The sequence below is a fragment of the Ischnura elegans genome, chromosome 3 (assembly GCF_921293095.1).
Source record: "Ischnura elegans chromosome 3, ioIscEleg1.1, whole genome shotgun sequence".
Classification (NCBI taxonomy): Eukaryota; Metazoa; Arthropoda; class Insecta; order Odonata; family Coenagrionidae; genus Ischnura; species Ischnura elegans.
This window is the reverse complement of record NC_060248.1, coordinates 52274562-52296896: the sequence shown is the minus strand read 5'-3', so window position 1 is coordinate 52296896 and position 22335 is coordinate 52274562. Positions and strand designations below refer to the sequence as shown.

The 22335-nt window shown below is 39.6% G+C and overlaps 2 protein-coding genes across 2 annotated transcripts in view; one reads left to right on the top strand and one right to left on the bottom strand.

Moving 5' to 3' along the window:
* Positions 1-22335, top strand: part of LOC124155800 — a 56073-nt gene that overhangs the window by 32511 nt on the left and 1227 nt on the right. The window contains exons 3-7 of the mRNA XM_046529911.1: positions 9161-9306; positions 17630-17834; positions 19854-20286; positions 20752-20939; positions 21668-21802. Coding sequence (XP_046385867.1) covers positions 9161-9306; positions 17630-17834; positions 19854-20286; positions 20752-20939; positions 21668-21802 — 1107 coding nt within the window. The remainder of the gene's footprint in view (positions 1-9160; positions 9307-17629; positions 17835-19853; positions 20287-20751; positions 20940-21667; positions 21803-22335) is intronic.
* LOC124155798 (transport and Golgi organization protein 6 homolog) overlaps positions 19913-22335 on the bottom strand; it is a 21380-nt gene continuing 18957 nt past the window's right edge. The window contains exon 12 of the mRNA XM_046529909.1: positions 19913-19997. The gene's annotated coding sequence lies outside the window, so the exon portion shown is untranslated. The remainder of the gene's footprint in view (positions 19998-22335) is intronic.

Here is a 22335-nt window from a genome sequence, read left to right as displayed (position 1 = left end):
TACGGCCCTCAGTGAGCTCCAATTATTTCAGACAGGATTTTGGAAAATAATCAATGTGTTCGATTAATTTGGAACAATTTACTGGGTCTTTTTTTCTTTATTGTGATTATGTGGTCAGTGTAAAACGTAACGACAAATAATTAAAAGCATTTTATCTCAATCCAGCTCAAACCGCAATGGAAAAACTTCACTGCCATAGACTTTGAAGAGTAGTTGACCTTCGTATTTATCTCCGGTAATTGAGTGCGACCTATAATGCGAGGTACCGGATGAGAAAGTACCAGTTATGTTTATGCGATATAGTTGAATTTTTATATTGAAATTTATGGTGTATGCAGAATAAATTTTTAACATTTTAACACAACGATTGCGAGTAAGTACATCCTAAAATGCCTTATTGCTAAATCAGTGTTCATTACACAATTGCCTCACTGCATATAGTTGCGAGACACGCTTCCGCTTGCCCCAATTTGTATTTTGCACTCTCAGCCGCCAGTAGCCAGTCATAACAAACTCAAACGTAATAACGAAACCAACGTGGAATCAAAATTCCTTTCCAGATGTGCAGAGCTATCGTATTCTGTCCTACCCTTTGGACCTTGATTGATCTATACAATAGTATATCACCATTAACAATTCACCGTCAAAGACATAAAAAAAAACAGCAGCCAACACGTGATATTAAGATCACATAGGGGAGCTTAAAGAAATATTAGAAGCTTCGATGACTCGCGAAAGTATGTGGCCACTTCATGCACCGTAGTCACGTAGTCACAGCAGAACTGTTTCATTAGAACGAGTTTACAATGGCTCGGTGAACAGTAAAAGCTGGGAATCTTCTCGTAAATGTTTCAGCAAGCTTAGTCATTGAAAAGCAATTGAAAAAGAAAGCTAACAATTGCCACAACTAGGAGCACGACGGAGACAAGGTTGAACTTCTCGGGGGGTCTTTTTGTGATGCATCATTCACAATTTCCGTTGAAGTGGCGAGACTATTCGAGGGAAAAAAGGAAAGCACGAACGAAGCTAGTTGTGGATCAGCGTTCGATAAATTATTTGACCCCACAATTCATCGCCCCATTGCGCTAAAATTTATTAAAGAATAATCGATATAATCGGCCATTCACTTTTCTGACGCACCACTTCCAGCCCAAATAGAAGTAAAAACGGAAAAGTGTGGCAGGCTGTAACTGTGATGACCTAATTTCGGACATTAAACAGGTTTAATGTGTTGACTGCAAAATATTTTTTCAATGTTTACCTTTACCGATAATTAAATCTGGTGAGATCAGTGATACGGTTAAGTAATCCGGAGATTAAAAAAATCACTCGAAAAATCAAAAATATAGTCATTGAAAAATAGGGTATCTTTGGAAAGTTAGAGTGACAGTTGGGCTACATGGAGGTTACATATTTTAATATACTCTCGTACATCAGGATCACCGGAAGATCATCAAAAGGCGGACAGAGAAAAAGGGAAAGGTCGAGATGTATACGGGGAAGTACGGGTATACGGGTCGAAAAGTATACAGGTAGGAAAGCAAGAGAACTTGCAAGGGATAGGGAGCATTGGTGGGCAGCAGTATACAAAACTAAACTAGTGTGAACTATGCATGTTCATCAGGATCATTCAAAAATCTCCAACTATAAGCAGTTTTTAAGGGTTACTTTGCAGTCGATGCTAAGCTGACTCGAGTTCAACTAGGGGCTCGGCTGGGGCTCATGATGAAGCCGCCCTTACCGAGGGATTCAGGGTCCACGGTCCTCCCCCGGAAATTTTTGAGAAATAGCATATCCCGAATTGGATTTTGACGCCATTCAGGTTCTTAAAAATAAATTAAAGTTAATATAAAATCGGAATATCGTAATAAAAAATACAATGAAAATTGACACATGTTAGAGGTTATAAAATTTAATAATGCATTATGGTTTCTTTCATCCATTTAGTGATTTTTTTCAACCTAAACTTTCTTCTGGTTCTTAAAAAAATAAATAAAAGTATAATAAAATAGCAATTTCATAAGAAAATATACTATGAAAATTGATAATTTTACAGGTTATAAAATTTAACAATGCATTGTGGTTTCTTTTATTCATTTAGTGATTTTTTTCCAACTCAAATCTAAAAAATAAACTCTAAAATAACGTTTTCGGATAACCCTTTAAAAAAAACCGCTTCATGTTCCCTTCTAATACCTTTATTTTGTCTATTTTTATATAAAATCTTTTTACACAGAGTAGGTATGTTGCAAATAAAGAAACTAATGGAAACGCAGAATTTCATTACTGAAGAAAATTAGGTTCAACTAATCTGATTATTTTTTTAATTACATTTGTCATATACGCTAAACGAAAGACGCAAGCGTTTTGCCCCCCCCCCCCCCCTAACCCAGGGGCCCTCGGCGATCACCGACTAGTCGACCTGGCCAGGCCGCCCCTGAGTTCAACGTTCTGTGGTATCCCGAATATTGGCAGATAATACAAGAGCCAGATGGTGGAAGAAGCTGAGGAGATAAGTATAAGAAAGACTACTTACACAACATCACCTACTTGAAGATGATATCCCCGGCATCCATGCACTGCATTTAATCGATCGACCGCCTTTATAACCGGTACATCTCACGGGAGTACGATCGAGATAATGGTTACGCTTCGATTGACCTCTCATCAAAATTGTACCCTTCCGGTGATCATGTTCTGGGAATTGCGATACAGTTATGCATTGCGTTTGCATTGCGAGCTTACACAGGGAAAACTCTCATTGATGAAATCTCTCGTGAACAGGAAAGTTATCATTCGTGAAGATCAGTCGGCAATGACCACGGGTCCTAATAAGTGGATCCTTGCGTAAACCGAGTGCTTATAACTTATAGTAGATACAAATTAAAATTAATATGTATCCAGGCTTAATTAACTTTCCCTTAACGAACTAGCCCCTCTTTGTAATATCGAAAGAATATGGCAATACTTGTAGAAAAATTGGGTATTATGCAGATGGAAGGATGTCGTCCGTGAATGACATCTAATTATTTCAAATAATTACGTAGTCAAAAAAATGTTTTGAAAACAATCACACCCAAACCTTAAAAAATAGTGCTTACTACCAAAGCTCATAAAATCATAAATACGCGGTGGTAACCCAAAAAGGTGGTGAATAATTACCAATATATTAAACAAACAAGGTAGGGATACAGGGGTTTCCTTTGAAAATTTTGCATTCGCATAACTAAACTTCCCCGTAAATCTGTATTTTTTCGTCGACGCAAAAGAGTTTCAAAGAACTATTCAACGAAATTCGAAAAATCCATTGCCACACACTAAAAATGAGGGCAAGAATGGAATGATAGAATCGAACTAACCTCGTCAGTCAATCGCCCGGAACTTCTCGCCTCTCGAACACCCGTGAACTACTAGAGGGAAACAACAGTGCTTAGCGAATTCTAGGTAGACAATGGCTGAACGAGAGGATATAGGAATAGGGTTCCTTTCGAAACGGAAAAGAGACAGCTCCATCTTGAAGAGGAAATGTCGACGTACAAAATAGTGACGACGTGTAAATAGTGACGACTGGTGACAGCAAAACCAGATAGTTACGAAAACATTTCCGGAAAAATATCGGAGAGGAAAGTATTAGCAGACAACAAGAAAGTGTAAAAAAACCTTTAGAACGTTAAAAATACAGAGCTGTTTCAGAAGGAATCTGAAATACCTCAGGAGATGGTTGGGGAGACAATTTTAAGCATTTTTTTCGTAAACATGGGGTCTCAACTTTAAGTTACTGAGCTATAGCAACGCTAATATTTTATGGATGCACTTTGCAGTTACGATGAAAACGGTTTTTTCTTTGGTATCCTGTCTTTCAACAATATTCGCACAACAATATTAGTAATAAAACGTACAAGCTACGCCGACAGAGTATGTTTCACATTTTCAGGTAGTTTCAGGTGTTAATCATGTAAGCACAAATCGTTTAACTGAACTGAAAATTCTGTTCCTCCTCACATCATCTTTCTTTATAACTGCGCACACGATGAACTGAATCCTCACAGGCCGAATTCAAAGCTGTAGAAATCATATCTGTTTTGGTCATAATAAGGACTTAATAAGTTGTATAAAGGGACTTCTGTGAGCAATACGAGAAAAAATACCAAAATTACACTTCGGGATCAGTGGAATAATTTCTTTCATCTCGATAATAGTACGCACTCAGGATGCATTGAGCTGAAATGGTATAGTATTTATATTTTGCTCTTGAGTGAATTTTTATGCAATTTTTCCGAAATGGTAAACTACCATTAGAGTATGACTGGAGTCAAATAAAGATCTTCAGATAACATAATCATGAGCCAAAATACCATTTTAAATAAACATCTTCAGAGTGATAGTCATTAACATTTTGTATACTAGAGTTCCTTTACAACTGCGTACATGCAAAACTAGCTTGTCATACTCATTCAATGCAGTGTCATCCTCCTAATTCTTATCAGGCAAACTTCCTTCGTCATTTTCGGAAGTTCTCATAGTGGATTCCACCAGAAAAATAAGTGAAATTTCCCGATAAAACTCAAATAATGCTCTACGGGATTTACAGGTCGCCGACAATAATTACATATTGGCTAAATTCCTTAAAATATGGCTTAAAATGATTCATTTCGTTCGGTGAGACACTTCAATTTGTCCGTGCGCCTAAATGCAACGCTAAGTCTGAAGCTAGGAGCATAGAATACGATTCCTTGGTTTGAAGCGCACATCAAAGCCAAAAGGCATTCTCCGTTGAAAGCCACAATAGACTCGTGAGGAACACAGCGCTGCGTTCAGGGTTAAAAACTTTCCACGGTCAAGATTGGATTGGGGAGGGTATGGAGCGATGATAGCAAACAATTCGGAGCGAAAGTGGTAGCAGACGCTGTCGGTTGGTAATTGGTTGGAATGCTGCCAAATAAGAAATCCGAGAATGCGGGAGGGAGGGGCGTTGGACAGGAGGAAAAGCGATAGCCAAAAGGCATTACCGTTACGGACGAGTATTAAAGAAGTAGGGGGTTAGGGCAAACACCGCTGGGAGCTAAAGATTCGCCAAAGGCCAGCGAGGAGTCGAGGCTTGATTGCAATGGGGCGTTTCGGGGGTTAGGCGGCGCGAGCGAAATCCGATTACCTCCTCCGTCAATGCTTCGCCGCTCGGCTAATGAAAGCGTTTCGCGAGCTAAAGCGATCGCCTTCGACATCGACAATATCGCGCAGCCGCTGTCTGCGACCCCGAGAGATTACTTTTAATTAACTTGCGCTATTGAAGCTAGAGCGAATAAATCACTGGAACGAGATTTCCGAATCACAGAGGAAAAAATAACTCTGAGATGTCACGTGCACAAACTGATTTATTCGAACGTTTTAAAGGCAGCTTTCTTACCAGTGCCGGATACATATGGGGGGCATAGGATGTGGGTACCCCCTTTGCGGGGCTGCTCGCATTGCCGAACATTGCAGAACCACAATAACTTTTTATATCATAAGATAGCATTGTCTTTTAAATGCATATAATCAATTTACATTAAAATATATTAAATTTTGCATGTAACTTTCATTACGATTAAAGCACAAATAGCTCAAAATATCTTTTGCGCCTCCCCCCGTGAGTGTTTTCTGTATCCGTTACTGTTTCTTACCTGTTAAAGAGTAACTACTAGATAGCTCTCGCTAACAACGTGTAAACGTTGAAACCGGTCAAGCGAATAAATTAGGACGAGCGTGCTGCGCCCGCTCCCAGCGGGCTTCCCCCGCTCTTTTCAATGCAGGTCCACAGAGGGATAGACGCGTTTCTAATTTTAAAATGTAGAAAAAAGGCAGGATCTTATGTGCAAATTTAATTGGAATGTTCATGTACAAATTGAGGTCAGAGGACCTCTTTAAACACAACATTGGAAGTAATTACACTATCCTCTTTTAAACGCACATGATGACTCATACTTACGTATCAACAGGAGACTTGAATGTGGAATCAGCCGCATTTTGATAGAAGTTATTTAATGAATGCGAGACATTGTTGCAAATGAACAAATGTAACAGTTTTTGCGCTGTTAACGCCAGGAATATTTACCGGATTTTGGTTTTATACATTTTTTTTTATTTAAAAACCAATTTTAGGAATTAATAGCAACATTTAGGGAGGCAGATATGCCGTCGCATGTTCTCTAATAAATTTTGTGCATTTTGGTACCCCATTTGTAGAGTTTGGTTGCGTATAAGTTGAGAAAAAGGTATCTATACAGTAGAAATAATATATGAGATGGAAAATTACTACGGCTGTTATTATCTTGTTAAAAAGAATTTCCACCCTGAAAACACGTCGACAATACCTATTAGGCTATTTAGCATTAGGTTTCATGTTGAGAGAACGCAATATCCTACGGTGCAGTTCACGAGGATGGATTAATCTATGAAACAGATAACTTTGTTATGATCTTTAGGTACATACACAATCGCCGTATGAGATTCGGTCAAAAATAAAATTATCGATTCCATCATTTTCCCTCCACCTATCACATCCACCCCGCTTTATAAATGAAATTGCTTCATCATCATCATTAGTCAACAATCCTAAGAATAGTTTGACGCAGCTCTCCATTCCTCTCTCCTATCCACTAGCCTTTTCATAGCTACGTATTTCTTCTTTTTTACATCCTTTACAACCCGCCCTATGCAACTCATTCGGGGCCGCCCATTGCCATTCTTCCCTTCCACCTGCCCTTATACGATTGTCTTCATCAGGCCATCATGTCTCATAATGTGGCCAACTACGTTTTCCCGTCTTCTTCTTGAAGTTTTTAGAGGACTTCTCATTCTCCCACTCTTCTTAGCACTTCCTCGTTACTTACACGGTCGATCCATTTTATTTTTATCATTCTTCGGTAGCACCACATTTCAAATGCTTCCACTTCAGAAAATTTAAAAAGATAACAATCCGAAGTAAACATAAAACCTTGAAAACACGGCTACAAAGATAACTTTACGCAATGCGCTACCTCGTTACAATTGCGACGCGTCGATTCGGAAGCGTAAATCCTAGAGCGAATGCACTAGTCTATAAACCAAGGAGAACGATATTTTCCCATGATATGTGAAAACAGAGAGTCATCCAAATATTTCGGGCAAGATTGGTTACTACTGAGAAATGATTGAACGTACATGATGCGGAAAAGCATTAGGACTATTGACAAGTTAAATAATGAGCCTGTTTACCATTTCCTGCAGCCAGCCTTTTCTGGTATTGAGTGAAAAATATTTTTCGGGGATCTTGTGCATTTTCTCACTTTTTTAAAGTTTTCAACGTTAAAAAATAAGAGTTCTCAGGCCCTATAAGAGGAAAGCCACCAGGGGAATTTGAACAGGACCCAAACTCCGCACTAGTCAGGTGCAGGTCAGAGCCGTCGACATTATAAACTACATTGAGCTCGTTAACGCATTAAATATTTTTACACAAGCACGCTATTTGCCGAAAGAAAATGCTAGATGAAGCTTTTCGCAGTTTTTTTCCGCAATAATAGAGTAAAATATTTCGTAAATTCTTGATTCGACAGATTTGGGGGGAATAGATGGCTGAGACCACCTCGTTTCCCTATAGAACAAGTAGATTGTGCAGAGACCTGTGATTAATCTGCCGCAGCGTGAAATTTTTAAATAGAGAGGCCAACAACCACTCACGATTTCAAGAAAAACTGGGGGAAAAGGGACTCGGAAGGTAACGGGAAAGTTCAGGACATTATTATAAATTACCTACAGTTAAGTGAAAAAACCGCCAATAAAAAGGAAGTTTCGTAATATTAATTAAGAAACAAAAGGAAAGTATAAAATTCATGAAGACAACTTTAGATTCACTAAGCGCCCTATGTACTAGGTAGAATAACATACTATTGGAGGAATTTTTTTAAGCACCCTGTACAGTACACGCAGGCTAATTAGCGCTGCGTGAACTTAATTAAATATATATTAAATTTTGCATTTAACTTTCATTATTATTAAAGCATAAATAGCTCAAAATATCTTTTGCGCCTCCCCCTTGAGTGTTTTCTGTATCCGTTACTGTTTCTTCATGTTTCTTCCGTTTTTCATCGTGCAAATTAGCTTTCGTATGTAGAATGGTAATAATAATGATCGACAATAACCACTGTACAGTTCACGCAGGCTAATTAGCGCTGCGTGAACTGTACAGTGGTTATTGTCGATCATTATAATTACCATTCTACATACGAAAGCTAATTTGCACGAACCAATTTATTCAACACCCCAGTCTGACCCTTTTAAACTCACATGAAAGCCTGATCCTATACATCCTGTCTATGAATTTTCTTATTTTCTTTCTCCTTCCCTCGCTTACGTTTTCCTTCCCATTTCCTGCTACGCGGTTTTCATTATCCCTCCACCGATTAGTACTCATTCAATCCAGACCTTCCGTCTCCTCCAAATCTCCTCAAAAAGTTTCCTCTCCTCACTAAGAAGATAGGGTACAGAATCTTGTCTCTAATGAAGTCACGAAATGTTGACCGGGCTTCAAATTTGTGATACTATGCTTTATATTCACGAACCCAAAGCTAGCGTACTAGACCATACCATTGTAGATGGTCAATATTATTGTAAGACAAGGTTAAATAATTTAAATAATGATTTTTTTACATGACCCAAATATATATTATATCGTATTTTAATGTCATTTAAAAGATGTATACATGTACAATATTACTGGTGGTATCACTACAAGTCCAACTCTTTTTCGCCACATTCTTTTTTATATTCATATCTATCTAACAATATATTAAAATGCGATGTTTGGGCTGAGTTAATAGCCATATAATGAAAAATTACATCACGAATAAAGATGACCAGCCGATGGATGTAGCCGCAATGCATTCACGAGAGAAAGGAAACATTACAGGAGACCTTTCTCCTTCCCTAGGTCCACTTCAAAAGATTTAAAAACTGACGGAAATGCCCTCGAAAAAAATGATAATAGTATAAGCCCGTGACGCGCGCGCGGAGGGCGTGCGTCCTTTGTTTCTAAAGCACACTCGACAAGAGCGACAAATGAGCCGCACCCCCTCCACCCCCTCTCGTCACCTCTCATCCTTTTACTTTTTTTTCAATTTTCCTCTCTTTTTTCTCTCTTTTCAAGGGGTTCGCCACCTGATGGGAGAGCCGGACTTCAGAAGCGTCACGCTGCGATGGGAGTGCGATCGGATGTACCCAGCGCCAGCCTACGGGTTCCGCGTGAACTACTGCGAAGTTCAGGCGTGGGGGCAGGATCGATGCCGCCTGCAGGTACACACAACTCACACTACCCAAATACGACGATCCCTTCGAGCAAATGCACACACTTGAGATAGTCCCTAGCATCTGGTTGATGTACTGCCCGCTGAGCTGAAGCGATCTAGTTCTTTTTACGGGTTATAAAAGTTAGAATGAGGGATTTTTCAAGATATTACATAATTTTGCCTTTATAAACTCATTCAATTCCAAAAGAACTCAATTCAGCAGCGTACTGAGGAAATATTTTCTGGTGGCCGAAATGAATGTAATTTGATCTATTTTAAGACCAGATAAAGCTTTAGATAATGCCGGGACGTGGCCGTTTATATTTCAAGCAAATATGAAATATAAAAAAATATAAAATATGATAGGACTATTAGATATATAGGAATTAGTACGACAGCCCTATGCGAAGGGCGGTAGGCACCTTGTAGGCCAAAACATTTCCTCATTTCTGGAGAAGGGAGTAGGCCTCCTGGCCCAGGGGCGCAGCTAAGAATTAAGGCTGGGGGGGTTAAGGTGCAACTGATACTTAGAGGTGTTGGGGTATTGCATACCCGCCAGGGTAAGCGGGATTTGCGGGGCACCTCCTCCAGAAAAATTTTAAGATTAATGGTTCAAAATGGCGAGTTTGTGATTAATCCTAACACTATTCTATAAGTAATCCTAATCCAATTAAGTAAAATTGATTGAACTTAAATATTTCTCTGAGCCCTGGGGGGGGGGGGGATTTAACCCCAAAAACCCCCGTCGCTGCGCCACTGTCCTGGCCTACCCTCTTATATACCTTCCAAACTTATTTTAATTCCAAAAGCTGTCGGATATATTAAAGCCAATATTTCGGCCGATGGGTGGCTTCACGAAGAACGTGTGCGAAAAATTCAAAGACGAAATGTATCATGTATGATTTTACATACGCTTACATCCACCTTTTTCAAGCGGTAGCTTCCACGAAATGGCAGATGGAATTGCAATGGGACCCCCTTTGTCACCAGCCCTTGCCAACTTTTATAAGCAGGATTTTGAAGAGAGAGTCATTTCATCTGCTCTAATACGTCCGCAGTATTTCCTGAGATATGTTGACGACACCTTTCTAATATGGCCTAATAGACTGGACGCTCTCTACACTTGTTTGGACCATATGAACAACCAGCACCCGAACATCAAGGTCACTAAGGAGATAAGAGAGGAATAATAGGATTGCCTTCCTTGATGTCCTCGTCCATCGAAAAAAAAATGGCAAATAGAGTCATAGCGTCTTTCGGAAACCTATACATGCAGATCTGTACCTCAATGGCCATAGTCACCATCATCCCTCTCCAGTGGCGCAGCGAGGGGGGGGGGGGTTTAGGGGATAAACCCCCCCCCCCCAGAGCTCAGAGAAATTTTTAAGTTAAATCTATTTTACTTACTTGGATTAATATTGCTTATAGAATAGTGTGACGATTAATAAAATATCCCTCAGAAGACCGTAAAACTCACCATTTTGAACCATTTATCTTATTTTTTCTAGGGAGGGCCCCCGCACCTCCCGCTTACCCTGGCGGGTATACCACACCCCCAGGCACCCCAGTATTAGTTGCACCTAAACCCCCCTAGCCTTAATTCCTAGCTGCGCCCCTGTCCCTCTCAATGCGGAACTGTTCTTTCCACTCTGATACTTCGTCCGATATAAATTTGCGACGCGGAGAGTCTTTCTGCGGAATTGGACCATCTCAAGAATACCTTCCGCCAGAGTCGGTGCGGAGAGCGGCAGATCTCGTTGGCCTTCAAAAAGGCCTCCGAAACTATGAATAAAGATCTCGGAGATGAAGGAGGACCAATCAAAACCGACAGTCAGGGCCTTTTGTCCTATATTTCTAATACATCGGGCAAAATTTCTGGGTTTTTGAGGAGGTATAACATCAAAACCATCCATCGACCTATGTCAAGTTTAAGAGACCGCCTCGTTCGTGTGAAGGATTCGATTTGCCTTATGACTTCAGGAGTTTATATAATCCCTTGTGAGTGTGGTGATGTCTATGTGGGGTAGACTGGGCGAACAATATATACTCGACTCAAATAACACCAAAGGCATTTACGACTCGAACCCGAAGACCAGTAGCAAAATCAGAAAAACGCCTTTGTGGAAAAAGATATATCAAAGTATAGATTTTTGAAGTTGAGAGTAGGGTATATATGTTAGCTCATCGTGGGTAAACAAAATCCACCAATCAATACCAATGGGTATATTGGAGATTTTTTCATTACTATGTATGAATAACATAACCAAAATGCATAAGCGTTGTATGTTGAAATGGCGAAATAAAAACTGCGTTAGAAAATTACGCTTTGAACCATGGCCACTGTAACTCGCTGACTTCCGGGCTTCGGCTGCCAGTCGTCTCCAATGGCATGCAGCCCGCGAATACAACCGGTTGCTATGGCCAATTGTAGAGGTTGACACAAAAAAATCTAGTTCCTTAAACTTTGACTCCTTCAGTTTTCCGGCATGGAATTCAAATTAAGAGTTTCAATTTTACAACGCTGGCAGTTCCATTAATATTTGGATATGCGCCATTTTAACAATAACATTTGTTTCTCGATTCGTTGCATATTTATCCTTAAAAACGCTAAATTCGCGATAAAATAAAAAATTAATACAAAAAGTAAGAATAAACCTCAATTTTTTCAGTACATGTTTCGAAAATCCATCTCACCACAGGTCTCGCGATAGTCAGATTACAGAAAATCGGCTGCTAATTGACACCATTAGCATGCATCCCGCGAAAGCGATAGATAAGCACAAGTTGATATCCAAATATCTGTCCCTTCCTTTAATCTGCCACTGGCTGGGCTAGTCTGTTTCTGAAAGATTAATTGAGAGTATTTAATTTATGATCACATCACTTAAAAAGAAGAATAATTTTTTAAATATTAAATACTTTATATAAATGGTAAAGTAATTTGCCTTAAGTTTTCTCGGGGTTAGTATAATAGATTAATTTCAACTGATTTTGATTTCCTTTCACCCAGATGACGATGCACGAGTCGTTGCTGGAAACGCTGGTGTTATAAAACGAATTTAACTGATGGAAATCCCGATATGACTAAACGCAATTGATTACTTTATTTTTTGGTAAAAACATCATTTAAAAAAGCCAATTTTCAATGAGAACCTCTCTTTACCTAGGACAACTATGGCTCTCGGGAAGGGGGATGAATTGATGACCCAAAACACTCCCCTTCCCTCCACCACATTCAAGAACACAAGAAATGTCCCAGGATTTATTTTTGAAATATCATTACCTTTAACGCGAAGTATCAAAGTCCTTGTAGTATCAGAACACTTGGGTGAGGCTTATTTTTTTTCTTTTTCTCGGATTATGGATTTCAACCTCTTATATACGTTCTATGAGGAGTAGAGTCAACATGAAAAAATATTCATGTCGATTGCCTAAAGGTCTGTTTACACGGTGCATTAACCCGTACGAGTTAATGTATATGAACGAACGCGAGAATGAACGCCAAAATGCACCGTGTAACCACTCAACTTGTGTAAATCCACATAGGCGGATCCAGGGGGGGGGGGGCACGGGGGCACGTGCCCCCCCCCCAGACCCTTAAAAATATGCTAGATTTTAAATACGGTCCCATTATCATTTCGTTCGTTTCGTATTACGAGGTATCCTTGTGCCCCCCCCCCCTGAACAAAATCCTGGACACGGCCTTGCTTGTGCCCCTCCCAGAAAGAAATCCTGGATCCGCCCCTGTAAATCCATGAACATAAATTAGAACCTGTCCTAATTTGGTTCATGCATTCGTACTCGTTCCGTTCCGGTGCACAAAAATCGTTCATGCAAACAGACATTAACTAGTGCGTGTTAATGTATCGTGTAAACTGGCCTTAAAGGTCGTTTTACACGGGGCAAATATTTGCGCCGGTTATAACTGCATTAATTTCTCATTATGGCGCGGAATTACCCGAATGTACGAACAAAATAGAACATTGGCTATTTTTCTCTATCTCAGCCTATCTCATTTCAATGCATTCTTGCATGCGTTCTAGCAATTCTCCACTTAGCACGACGCAATTTTGACTGCGCCTTCGTGCACACGTCAGAATGTGCAATTGCGTGCCCCCTGCTAAACGGACATAACATTTAGAGGTCGCTCAAGAGCACTAAATGCAATAAAAATTTCTCTTTTCAAATAGATCTCATGATAACAATTCAAAGGCAGAATTGAAAAGGCTGAAAAAGATTTTAGGGACAAAATTCAATCATGTTTTTACGTTTTGAAAACCATTGCCAAGAAATAAAGCATTTTAGTGTCCAATACGACCGCGTGCTCCCTTAAAAACTGCGAGCAGGGTGCTCGCGAGCCTCACTCACCGTCTGCTGATTGGTCCTCCGCCCGCCATTGCCTTATCTTGCCTTACCCCCTAATTCCCCCCCCCCCCCGCGACCTTTCTGGCAAGGGGCCAATTTCTTGCAGAGTACAATGACAGAATGTTAATTATTCGCAAAATATTTGACACCCCAATATCTCTAAATCACTAAAGTGCATATTAAATTCATACGTTTTTACCAATTTGGCATCAACATTAACGCTCAAAATGGTGTGCTTTTGACTGGAAAATTGCAACGATGCATGATCTACTCATTAGAAAACTTACTTTTTTCACTCACCCATAATAAACGCACGCTTTGCGCTCAAGAGTTCTTGCGAGACGCTCCATCGACACAGGCAACGAGCTAGGGAAAGTAGGTGTAGAGTGGGTTGCCTACAAATAATTTCCCAGGCGTTGCCTCCGTGTGTTTTCAAACCGAGATGCGCACGGTTCGATTCATCCATTGTTGGCATCCTCACACACGGACTCACACTTGTCGCGGTCACAGTAGCCCACTGAACACTAGGATTCGGACAATAGTCGACTTCAATGCTCTGAAACCTGCAATTGCATAACATTATGAAGAGGTGCGAAAAATCCACAGAGGAAAAAATCATACGCCTTAATCGGGATTCGAACCCGGATCCTTCAATTTCCGGCCGAGTGCTTTAGCCAGTTACGCTACCGAAGCGTCATTCTCCCCTTTCACATTTCCACAGGTATTCAACTGGCTAAAGCACTCGCTCGGAAATCGAGGGATCCGGGTTCGCATCCCGATCAAGGCGAATGATTTTTCCTCCGTGGATTTTTCGCACAATTTTGCATTGCGGGTGACTCCGAAAAAGTTATCACCGTGGCTAGTCCCGGTATACCTACATAAATTATGGAGAGGGCTGAAATGGGAAAATGCTCGCCAAATGTCTAAAACAAGTTTTTCCATGCTAGGACGCCTAAAATTTGCAAGGAATGTCAAAGGAGCATACGATGACGAAGGGTATTTTTTCTTGTTTTTCACTCATTACCAACATTCATGAGGTCAAAATCGAACATTTTTTGGAAAAATACCCCATTCACGAAATCTTCAAAATTAGTCCTTGCTGAACTTATCAATTACTAGTAAGGTGGACTAGTGGGTTAAATACTTGGCGAATGATGGAAAGCTTATGGGTCAACATTCAGGTAAGCCTAAAATTATTCCACCAAAAAATCCTTACAACATTAAGAGACCAAGGAAAAGCGACTGGCCTCACTACTCTGAATAAGAGAGATGCAAACTCCTGTCTTAATGCAGGTTGAGGTTCTCCATCATTTTGAAGTGCATAGTTGGTGAGTGACTATTACCTCAAGGGAAGTCAATTACAGTAGAACCTCATTCATGAAACTTTCAGCGGAGAACCAAAAAAAGTTTCATAAGTGAGGAAGTTTCATACGTGAGGTTTTACGGTAAGGGAGCGTGAAACCCTCTTCAAACAGCTCTGATATGTTTCCAGATTGCAATTATTCATTTGGAGGAAATAAAATTAAGCCCGATAATCTTATTCACAAGCAACACCACAGATGATGTGTTACCTAAAGGGAAACATAAATTTGCATTCCTAAAAAATGTTTCCCATGGTTGAACGTCTTGTTCGAATTGTTAGCATTTCTGGCCCTTGGCCGCACGGATGTTACCCTGGAGAAAGTTCAAAATGGTAGCACTAAATGTTCGCAGAGAGGCCAATTTTCGAGAACAGTTGGCCCATTAACGGCTGTTTTCTGGCAATTGATTTTATCACCTCTACATAAACCGAGATTGGAGATTGAATAAATGAGATACCAAAGGAAAGTTATCCTAATTAACACCATTATTAAGGAGAAAATTTTCACTCATGCATCACGAAGGCATTAAAGCCTGCGGGCAGAGCTTCATGTCCCTGCAGTGGCAGAAAATTTTCAGAGATATGGCTCTATCCCTGCTTGAGTGCTGTGTAAAGGGCACTTCCAGTGCAACACTCTGTTCGGCAGAAGGAACGCTGAGCCGTGGTCGCCTTGGTGCCTTCTGTAACAAGTTGGCTATATGCCGACACAGGGTTTCTATCAATCATTCCATACCTACCCTTACCTCATGGCGCAAATGACCACAACAGTTGGTTACCTCCTCAAAATACCATACCATAGATAATTCAGAACACATGGGACACGGGATATCACGAAATAAAAATTTTTCTGGTGTTTATATCACTTTTCCAAGGAGAGCAATTTAAAAAACCGCGTAACTACCGTTACGACCGCGACTGATTAATGAACAAAAATAACGTTAGAACCAAGAAAAATCTTCCCTCTTTGAATATCTGCTCATTAAAAAAATAATATTCAGATGAAATTTTAGCAAGAGTAAAATGGAATCAAACGGCATCTCTATCGGCATCCTTCCGCGAATACAACGCTGGGACCCTCGACTCATAAGCCGCGTGATTTTTCTTCACGTAATGTTTTTGCTTTCCCATTTCTGATAACAACACCGGAATTTTTTTAATAAATTCGAATAAATGGTGCTAAGCCATTTCTGAGCAAAAAGCAACAGTTGAATTTCACGTCTTGAATTTGACTTCAATGATTACGTGACGACTGACGACGCGAGTTATTCTCTGAGGGCATTCACTTTAACTCCCGTTCTGTTAAAAACAAAAGCTTTCCACCTTGCTGAGTTAAGTTCATAGTTATTCAAAGTCAACCATGTTTCATTTAAAACCACTGAGATACAAGTTGAATAAGTGTTGATCAGCATATGCAGCTTTCCCTCGGCTCCATTCGTCCCGCAGATATGGAGTTTGCCCGCGGATTGAGATAACGCATGCTGCTTTTAACGTCGTGTTGAATCACCATCGGCTTACGTGCATACGAAAAATAAGATTATCTTTTTTGAATGACCATGGAAGCCAAAATTTTAGTTCAGAAAAATTTTTAACGGCCTATTTGAGCGTTATTACGCTGGGGCGCCGGAAAATATAATGTTTGCAAAATTCTGGAAAATCTTCCGTTAGAGACAGGTATTCCATAGTTCATAATTCCGCACAAATGATCACCTACTATAATTACAATACATATTTAATAAACAGTAGCATCTGCGTGTAATGTGTGCACAGCACGCCCACTCGTGTGACTAAAATCGGCTCCCGCCGACAATCCCGTAGAATAGTTTTTTGAAAAGTCGTACGAGTGAGGAGTTGCAACGGGACTTGAAAAATACGTTTCGTAACCGAGTTCGTCGTATAAATGAAAATTTTCATAACCGAGGTTGGAAATACATGGGTTCAAAAGGGATTATTCACGGGACCAAATAAAAATCGGTGTATGTGAGTACATACTCGTATATGCTGGGGCGGATCCAGGATTTCTTTCTGGGTGCAGCACAAGCAAGGCCGAATCCAGGATTTTGTTCTGGGGGGGCACAAGGATACCCCGTAATACAAAACGAACGCAAAAGGGACCATGCTTTCCCCCCCCCCCCCCCCCAGAATCGGCCAATGCATGTAAGTGAGGTCATTGTATACCTGAGGGTCGTATATCCGAGGTTCTACTGTAGTTCATGAAAAGGAAGATGCATATAACACTATTTCAAGAGAAAAATGAATTTTAGACAAGGATGATGATAAATCCATAGCAACCTATTTATTCACTTTCTTCACATGAGTAACCTCAATAGTATTCTATGTAATGAAAAATATATTATGAACTACTTATTCATTGGCACAACTATCCTTGAACAGCTGTTAAATTTTCCATTCAATGAGTCTTGCAAGTGGGCAAGATGAGGCACGGTTCGGACTGACACTAGTTCCCTGAAGTGGACTGGTTTCGTATCATTTAGGAGGAAGTCACTATTCACATACAAAAAATTGGAACATTCATCAGAGTAATTATAATTAAATTTACTGAAATAAAGTGCAAACATTTAACTCAATTGTCATTTTCTCTACCTAGGTCATAAATGCAACATCAAGCAATGAAGTGCTCATGGCACCCAACTCTCCAGTAAGAATGTTTTTTGCTCAAATCGGTGGTCTGAGAATGGCTACAAATTACTCCTTTGAAGTTTGGCCAGTGGCTGTGGGAGAAGATCAAGACTTAATATCCACTGACTTAAATGCAAATCTGAGCAAAACGATCATCTTGGAAACAAAAGGATGTAAGTTTATAGAATCCCTCTTCTCCATCCTAACACCTGGAGGTAATATGAATGAAATGAGCACTGTAGGCTTGCTCATGCCTATTTCTCCATTAAAAGGCACACTTGAATTACATAGTGACTGTAAAGGAGACGGCCATATAGTCAATAGCTCAAGGTTAAACAAGTGCAATCTATTTTTTTTAATTAAGGTTAGGTACTTCATTCTTAAATAATGCTTAAATATTTCCCATGGTAATCATATGAATATCACAGTCATTCACTCAGCAGATTTAAAAAAAATTTATATCATAGTGATAATCAGCTCAATCCTGTTAGCTAACTTTATAATTAGTATTTGAGCATGGGCGTACCCAGCGAGGGGCAGAAGGGGGCAGCTGCCCCCCCCCCCCCCTCCCAGAAGCAAGAAGCAAAAATCCCAAATGTCTACAGTTTCCTTAAAATGTTGATTTCAATCACCTTTTAAAATGCTTAAATATTACCTACAACTTGAACAATCATGGCTGCCCCCCCCCTAGTTTTGATCCTGGGTACGCCCTTGTATTTGAGGGAACATATCTGATAATCTATGTACAGAAATAATGAGGGCCACCAAGGGACAGAAGTAGGCTCAAACGGGTAACTTTCCTCAGGTCCCCAAAAACATTCTCAGGAATCTTCTAAATGGAAGGGGGTAGGGATAAAGCCCACACCCCCCACCCCTAAATGCCTCTTGATAGTCTTTTTACTATAAATACTAGAAAACATTGTCTTGAAATAGGCATTAATAGCCCGCACTGTGAAGGAGTGGCCAACTATTTAAGATCCTACCACTATGAAAATAGTGTCTACAACAGGGGTGGATTCAAAATCAAATTTTATGGGGGGTCATGACCTGGGTCTGGGGAATATGGAATGTATTCACCTGTGTAAAAAAAATTTAAAAGCCCAATTTTTTATGCTTTTTGGAGCGTAGAATTTCATTTTGTTTTTAAAATCAGATGAAATTGAACAATGTTAGGCATTAAAGGAATCAAAAACTATTAAACTATTAAAAATTAAAAAATTTTTATAAAATTTGAGGAGGTCATAACCCCTGTAAACTTCTTCAGCATATTATAGTGTGTCCATTACAGTAATATTATGGTAGTAAATGGACAAAAATCAATCCAGCAAAATTGCTCTCTTCAAATATATATGAGAAATCTACTTACATGAGAAAAATATTACCTACAATGAAACCTGTCTTGTAGACCATCTACATGACCAATTGTGAATAGTGGCTTGGATCATAAAGGTGAAATTATGACAAGCCTTATAATCAAAATTTGAGAATTGGAATGTTTCAAGTATTTTCATAGAGTATAGGAAATAAAAGTACTTATATTCTAATATGAATATCACTGAATTCTGTAAACTTTGAGTCACCATTATGTTGAAAATTCTCAGGGTAGAGAACTTTCAAAAAATATGTGACATTGAGTAATTGATTAGTTCATAATAATATTTTAATAAATAACACAAAAATAAAACAAGGAGTTATGAAAAATATTTTTGTCTGTACTAAAATTAGATGTAATGGTATTTTAAATACCTTAAAAAAAAATTAAATATGTAGTGGCAATCACATATCCATAAAATATATATCCACAAGCACCTTTCAGCAGTCCCTATTCTAAAGGCCTGGTTAGCTGCATTAACCAGTGCGAGTAAGTGTCTATATGTAAGAATGCGTGAATGAACACGAAAATGCTCCATATAACCACCCAAAAATCACGAATGCATGAACAGTAACTAGAACCTGTTCTAATATGGATCATGCATCCATACATGTTCCGTTCTGGTCCACAAAAATCTCATCTCATACACACAAACAGGCATTAACTCGTATGGGTCTATGTACCGAGTAACCAGGCCTTAGGGGGCATTTCTGCATTTTCCTTTTTCCTGCACAGCAGCCACTCAAGGCAGGTTTCCTTATGTTACAATATCAATGACTAAAAACTATGAATATCATACCTATCAACAGTAATTTATCAGTTTCAGCCAAAGCAACCCTTTGCCTACCACAATTCAGCGAGGTTGAAGTTGAGACGGGGCCATACTTTGGAGGCCGTATTGCAGTCGAGGGAGTGGATGATAGCATCCCAGATGATTCACTGGTGCAGAACTCCACGGATGACCCTGATACCAAGGAGAAAAAGGACAGCTTGAGGACAGGAAAAAGAAAGAAGCAAAGGAAAGGCCGCTGCTGGGTGGATGGTGACCCAGAAAGCCCCAAAACAACATACACATTGAGGATAGAGCATAATTCAGGAGAGGGCTGTGGTGGTGGGAGCATTTCGGCCATCAACGAGACAGCTGTGTCTGCCTTTGTCATGGTGCAAGAATCCCGATCCATTCTCACTCACAGTGCTCGCCGATTTCTGGTTCTCTGTTCATATCAACCTGGCACTTTGACAGTGAGAGCAGGGTATGTACATATCACAAATGTGAAGTTGAGGTGTAGCTTATATTAAGTATTCATTACGTCTTCAATTAAGAGCATAAGAAATATTTCACACTTTCCCAATAGTTAGCTTTGGTAAATTTTTCTCAGGTTTTATACCAGGTCAGAGTCTCTCTGAAATAAAGAAAAATTGCCAATTCGCCACAGTCAATAGGGAGTGGGTCAAGGGAAGGGGGAGGTTCTTGCCCCCAAAAATATTTGAAGGGTGCACTCAAAAGTAAGCCCTTCCTCTACAGAATCCCTCGATTAAATCCAGTTTCAAAACAATCTCCCTGCAAAAATGACAGTGGCCTTACATTACAGGTTACAAAAAGATATGTATAACTTAAATTATACCTGCTATAATAATATCTCTCTCCAAAATAGCAAGGTTCCAAAATGTTCTAATCTGTAACCCTAATATTGGGCTATTACAAACTTTCAAACCAGGATTCAGCTACCATCTGGCAATAGAGCTGACAGTACAGTTGAAGGTCTTGGATATGCAGATGACAGAGGAGAAACAGAGGCCACCAACGATGTGAGAGAACCTCGAATACTCAGACAATCTCGAGAGAAGAAATACGAAGGACTGATCATAGCTCGCGCACGCACAGCAGAAAAATTAACTGCACAAGGTAGGTTGAACAATAGATGACCAAAACCAATGAATAATTAATCACCCTTGAATTGTTCTGCATTCCTCGACTTCAAAAGAAAAAACCAAAGTAATATATTTTTTTAATAATCATCCCCAAATTACCTGGTAATCTCTTGAAGATTTGGTTAATTTCATGGTGATAAATTACACTCAAATTTAGGTTTTTCGCCTTCCAAAAAGCACCACTATGTGCAAATAATGCCAAAATACCAAGGCTCACAATTCACATATGATTGCAAATTTGAACAACAGAGAAATCCATGCTTAAAAATGAGTCATTAAACTAATTTTTAACAAAGTACACATGCTGTGTTTACCTACGTAAAAATCCCTGAATTCGGTGGCGTAGCCAAAGGGGGGGTCCGGACCCCCTTCCCCCCCCCCCCCCCAAATATAAAAATACCGTTATTTTCCTTCATATAGAAAACAAATATTGAAAAATCATGAATTCGCAAAATATTACCATAACAAATGAAGTTTTTTCCATTATTAAAAGTGTTAAAATTAGTTTAAAACCCATTACTTAGTACCCTATTTTAAAAAGTTTTGCCCCCTCTCCCCTGAATGAAAATCCTGGCTACGCCACTGCATGAATTCAATTTGCTAGGAATAAAACGTTGACTGTAATTTAACATATGCTTGAAAATAATTACTGTCTTCTAATGAAAATAATTTCCATTGCATAAAATGATTTTGGGTGAGAAGAGAATAAGAAATCATCAACATCAGCACAGCTGGTGCTAATGATACTCCTGGTTGTTGCTGGAGTAGTTGGATTTGCAGTCATTGCTGTTTGGCGTTTGGTGATAGCTGGCACTAAATGGAGGCATGGGCTTTTAGGTAAGGGTAATTTCAATGAGAAATGATGAAAGATCTCATTGGAATTTAAAGGCATTTTTCATGACTGAAACAAGTGTGGGTTAAAATCTCAGCAGGAGCAGAATTTTTTCACACAATGCCTGATCTCTGCTTGACTGATTTATGGAAGACACTTCAAGTACAGCACTCCATAAGTTGGTTTTGGTTCACTCGGCACCTGTTGTTAAGACCAGGCTAATGCTAAACTAGATTTTCTCTCCACCCTTTTTTGCCTATCCTTCCGTAATGGTACCTATGTCCTTAGCTGTCAGATGTCTCCTCCAAATACCATACCATTTTCATGACCACGTTTCCCAAGCCTTCAAGTTGAAAGTAAAAGCAAAATTAAAACTGATTTTCAGCATGCTTTACAATAAATGTGGAATGTACTGATCTCAAGCAAGCACCAACTCAACCACCACAATTTCCACCCATTCACATATTCTAGTTTTAGTGAATGGAAATGAAAATAGATGAACAGGAGGGAGATGATTCTCAGAATTGTTCAACCAGCC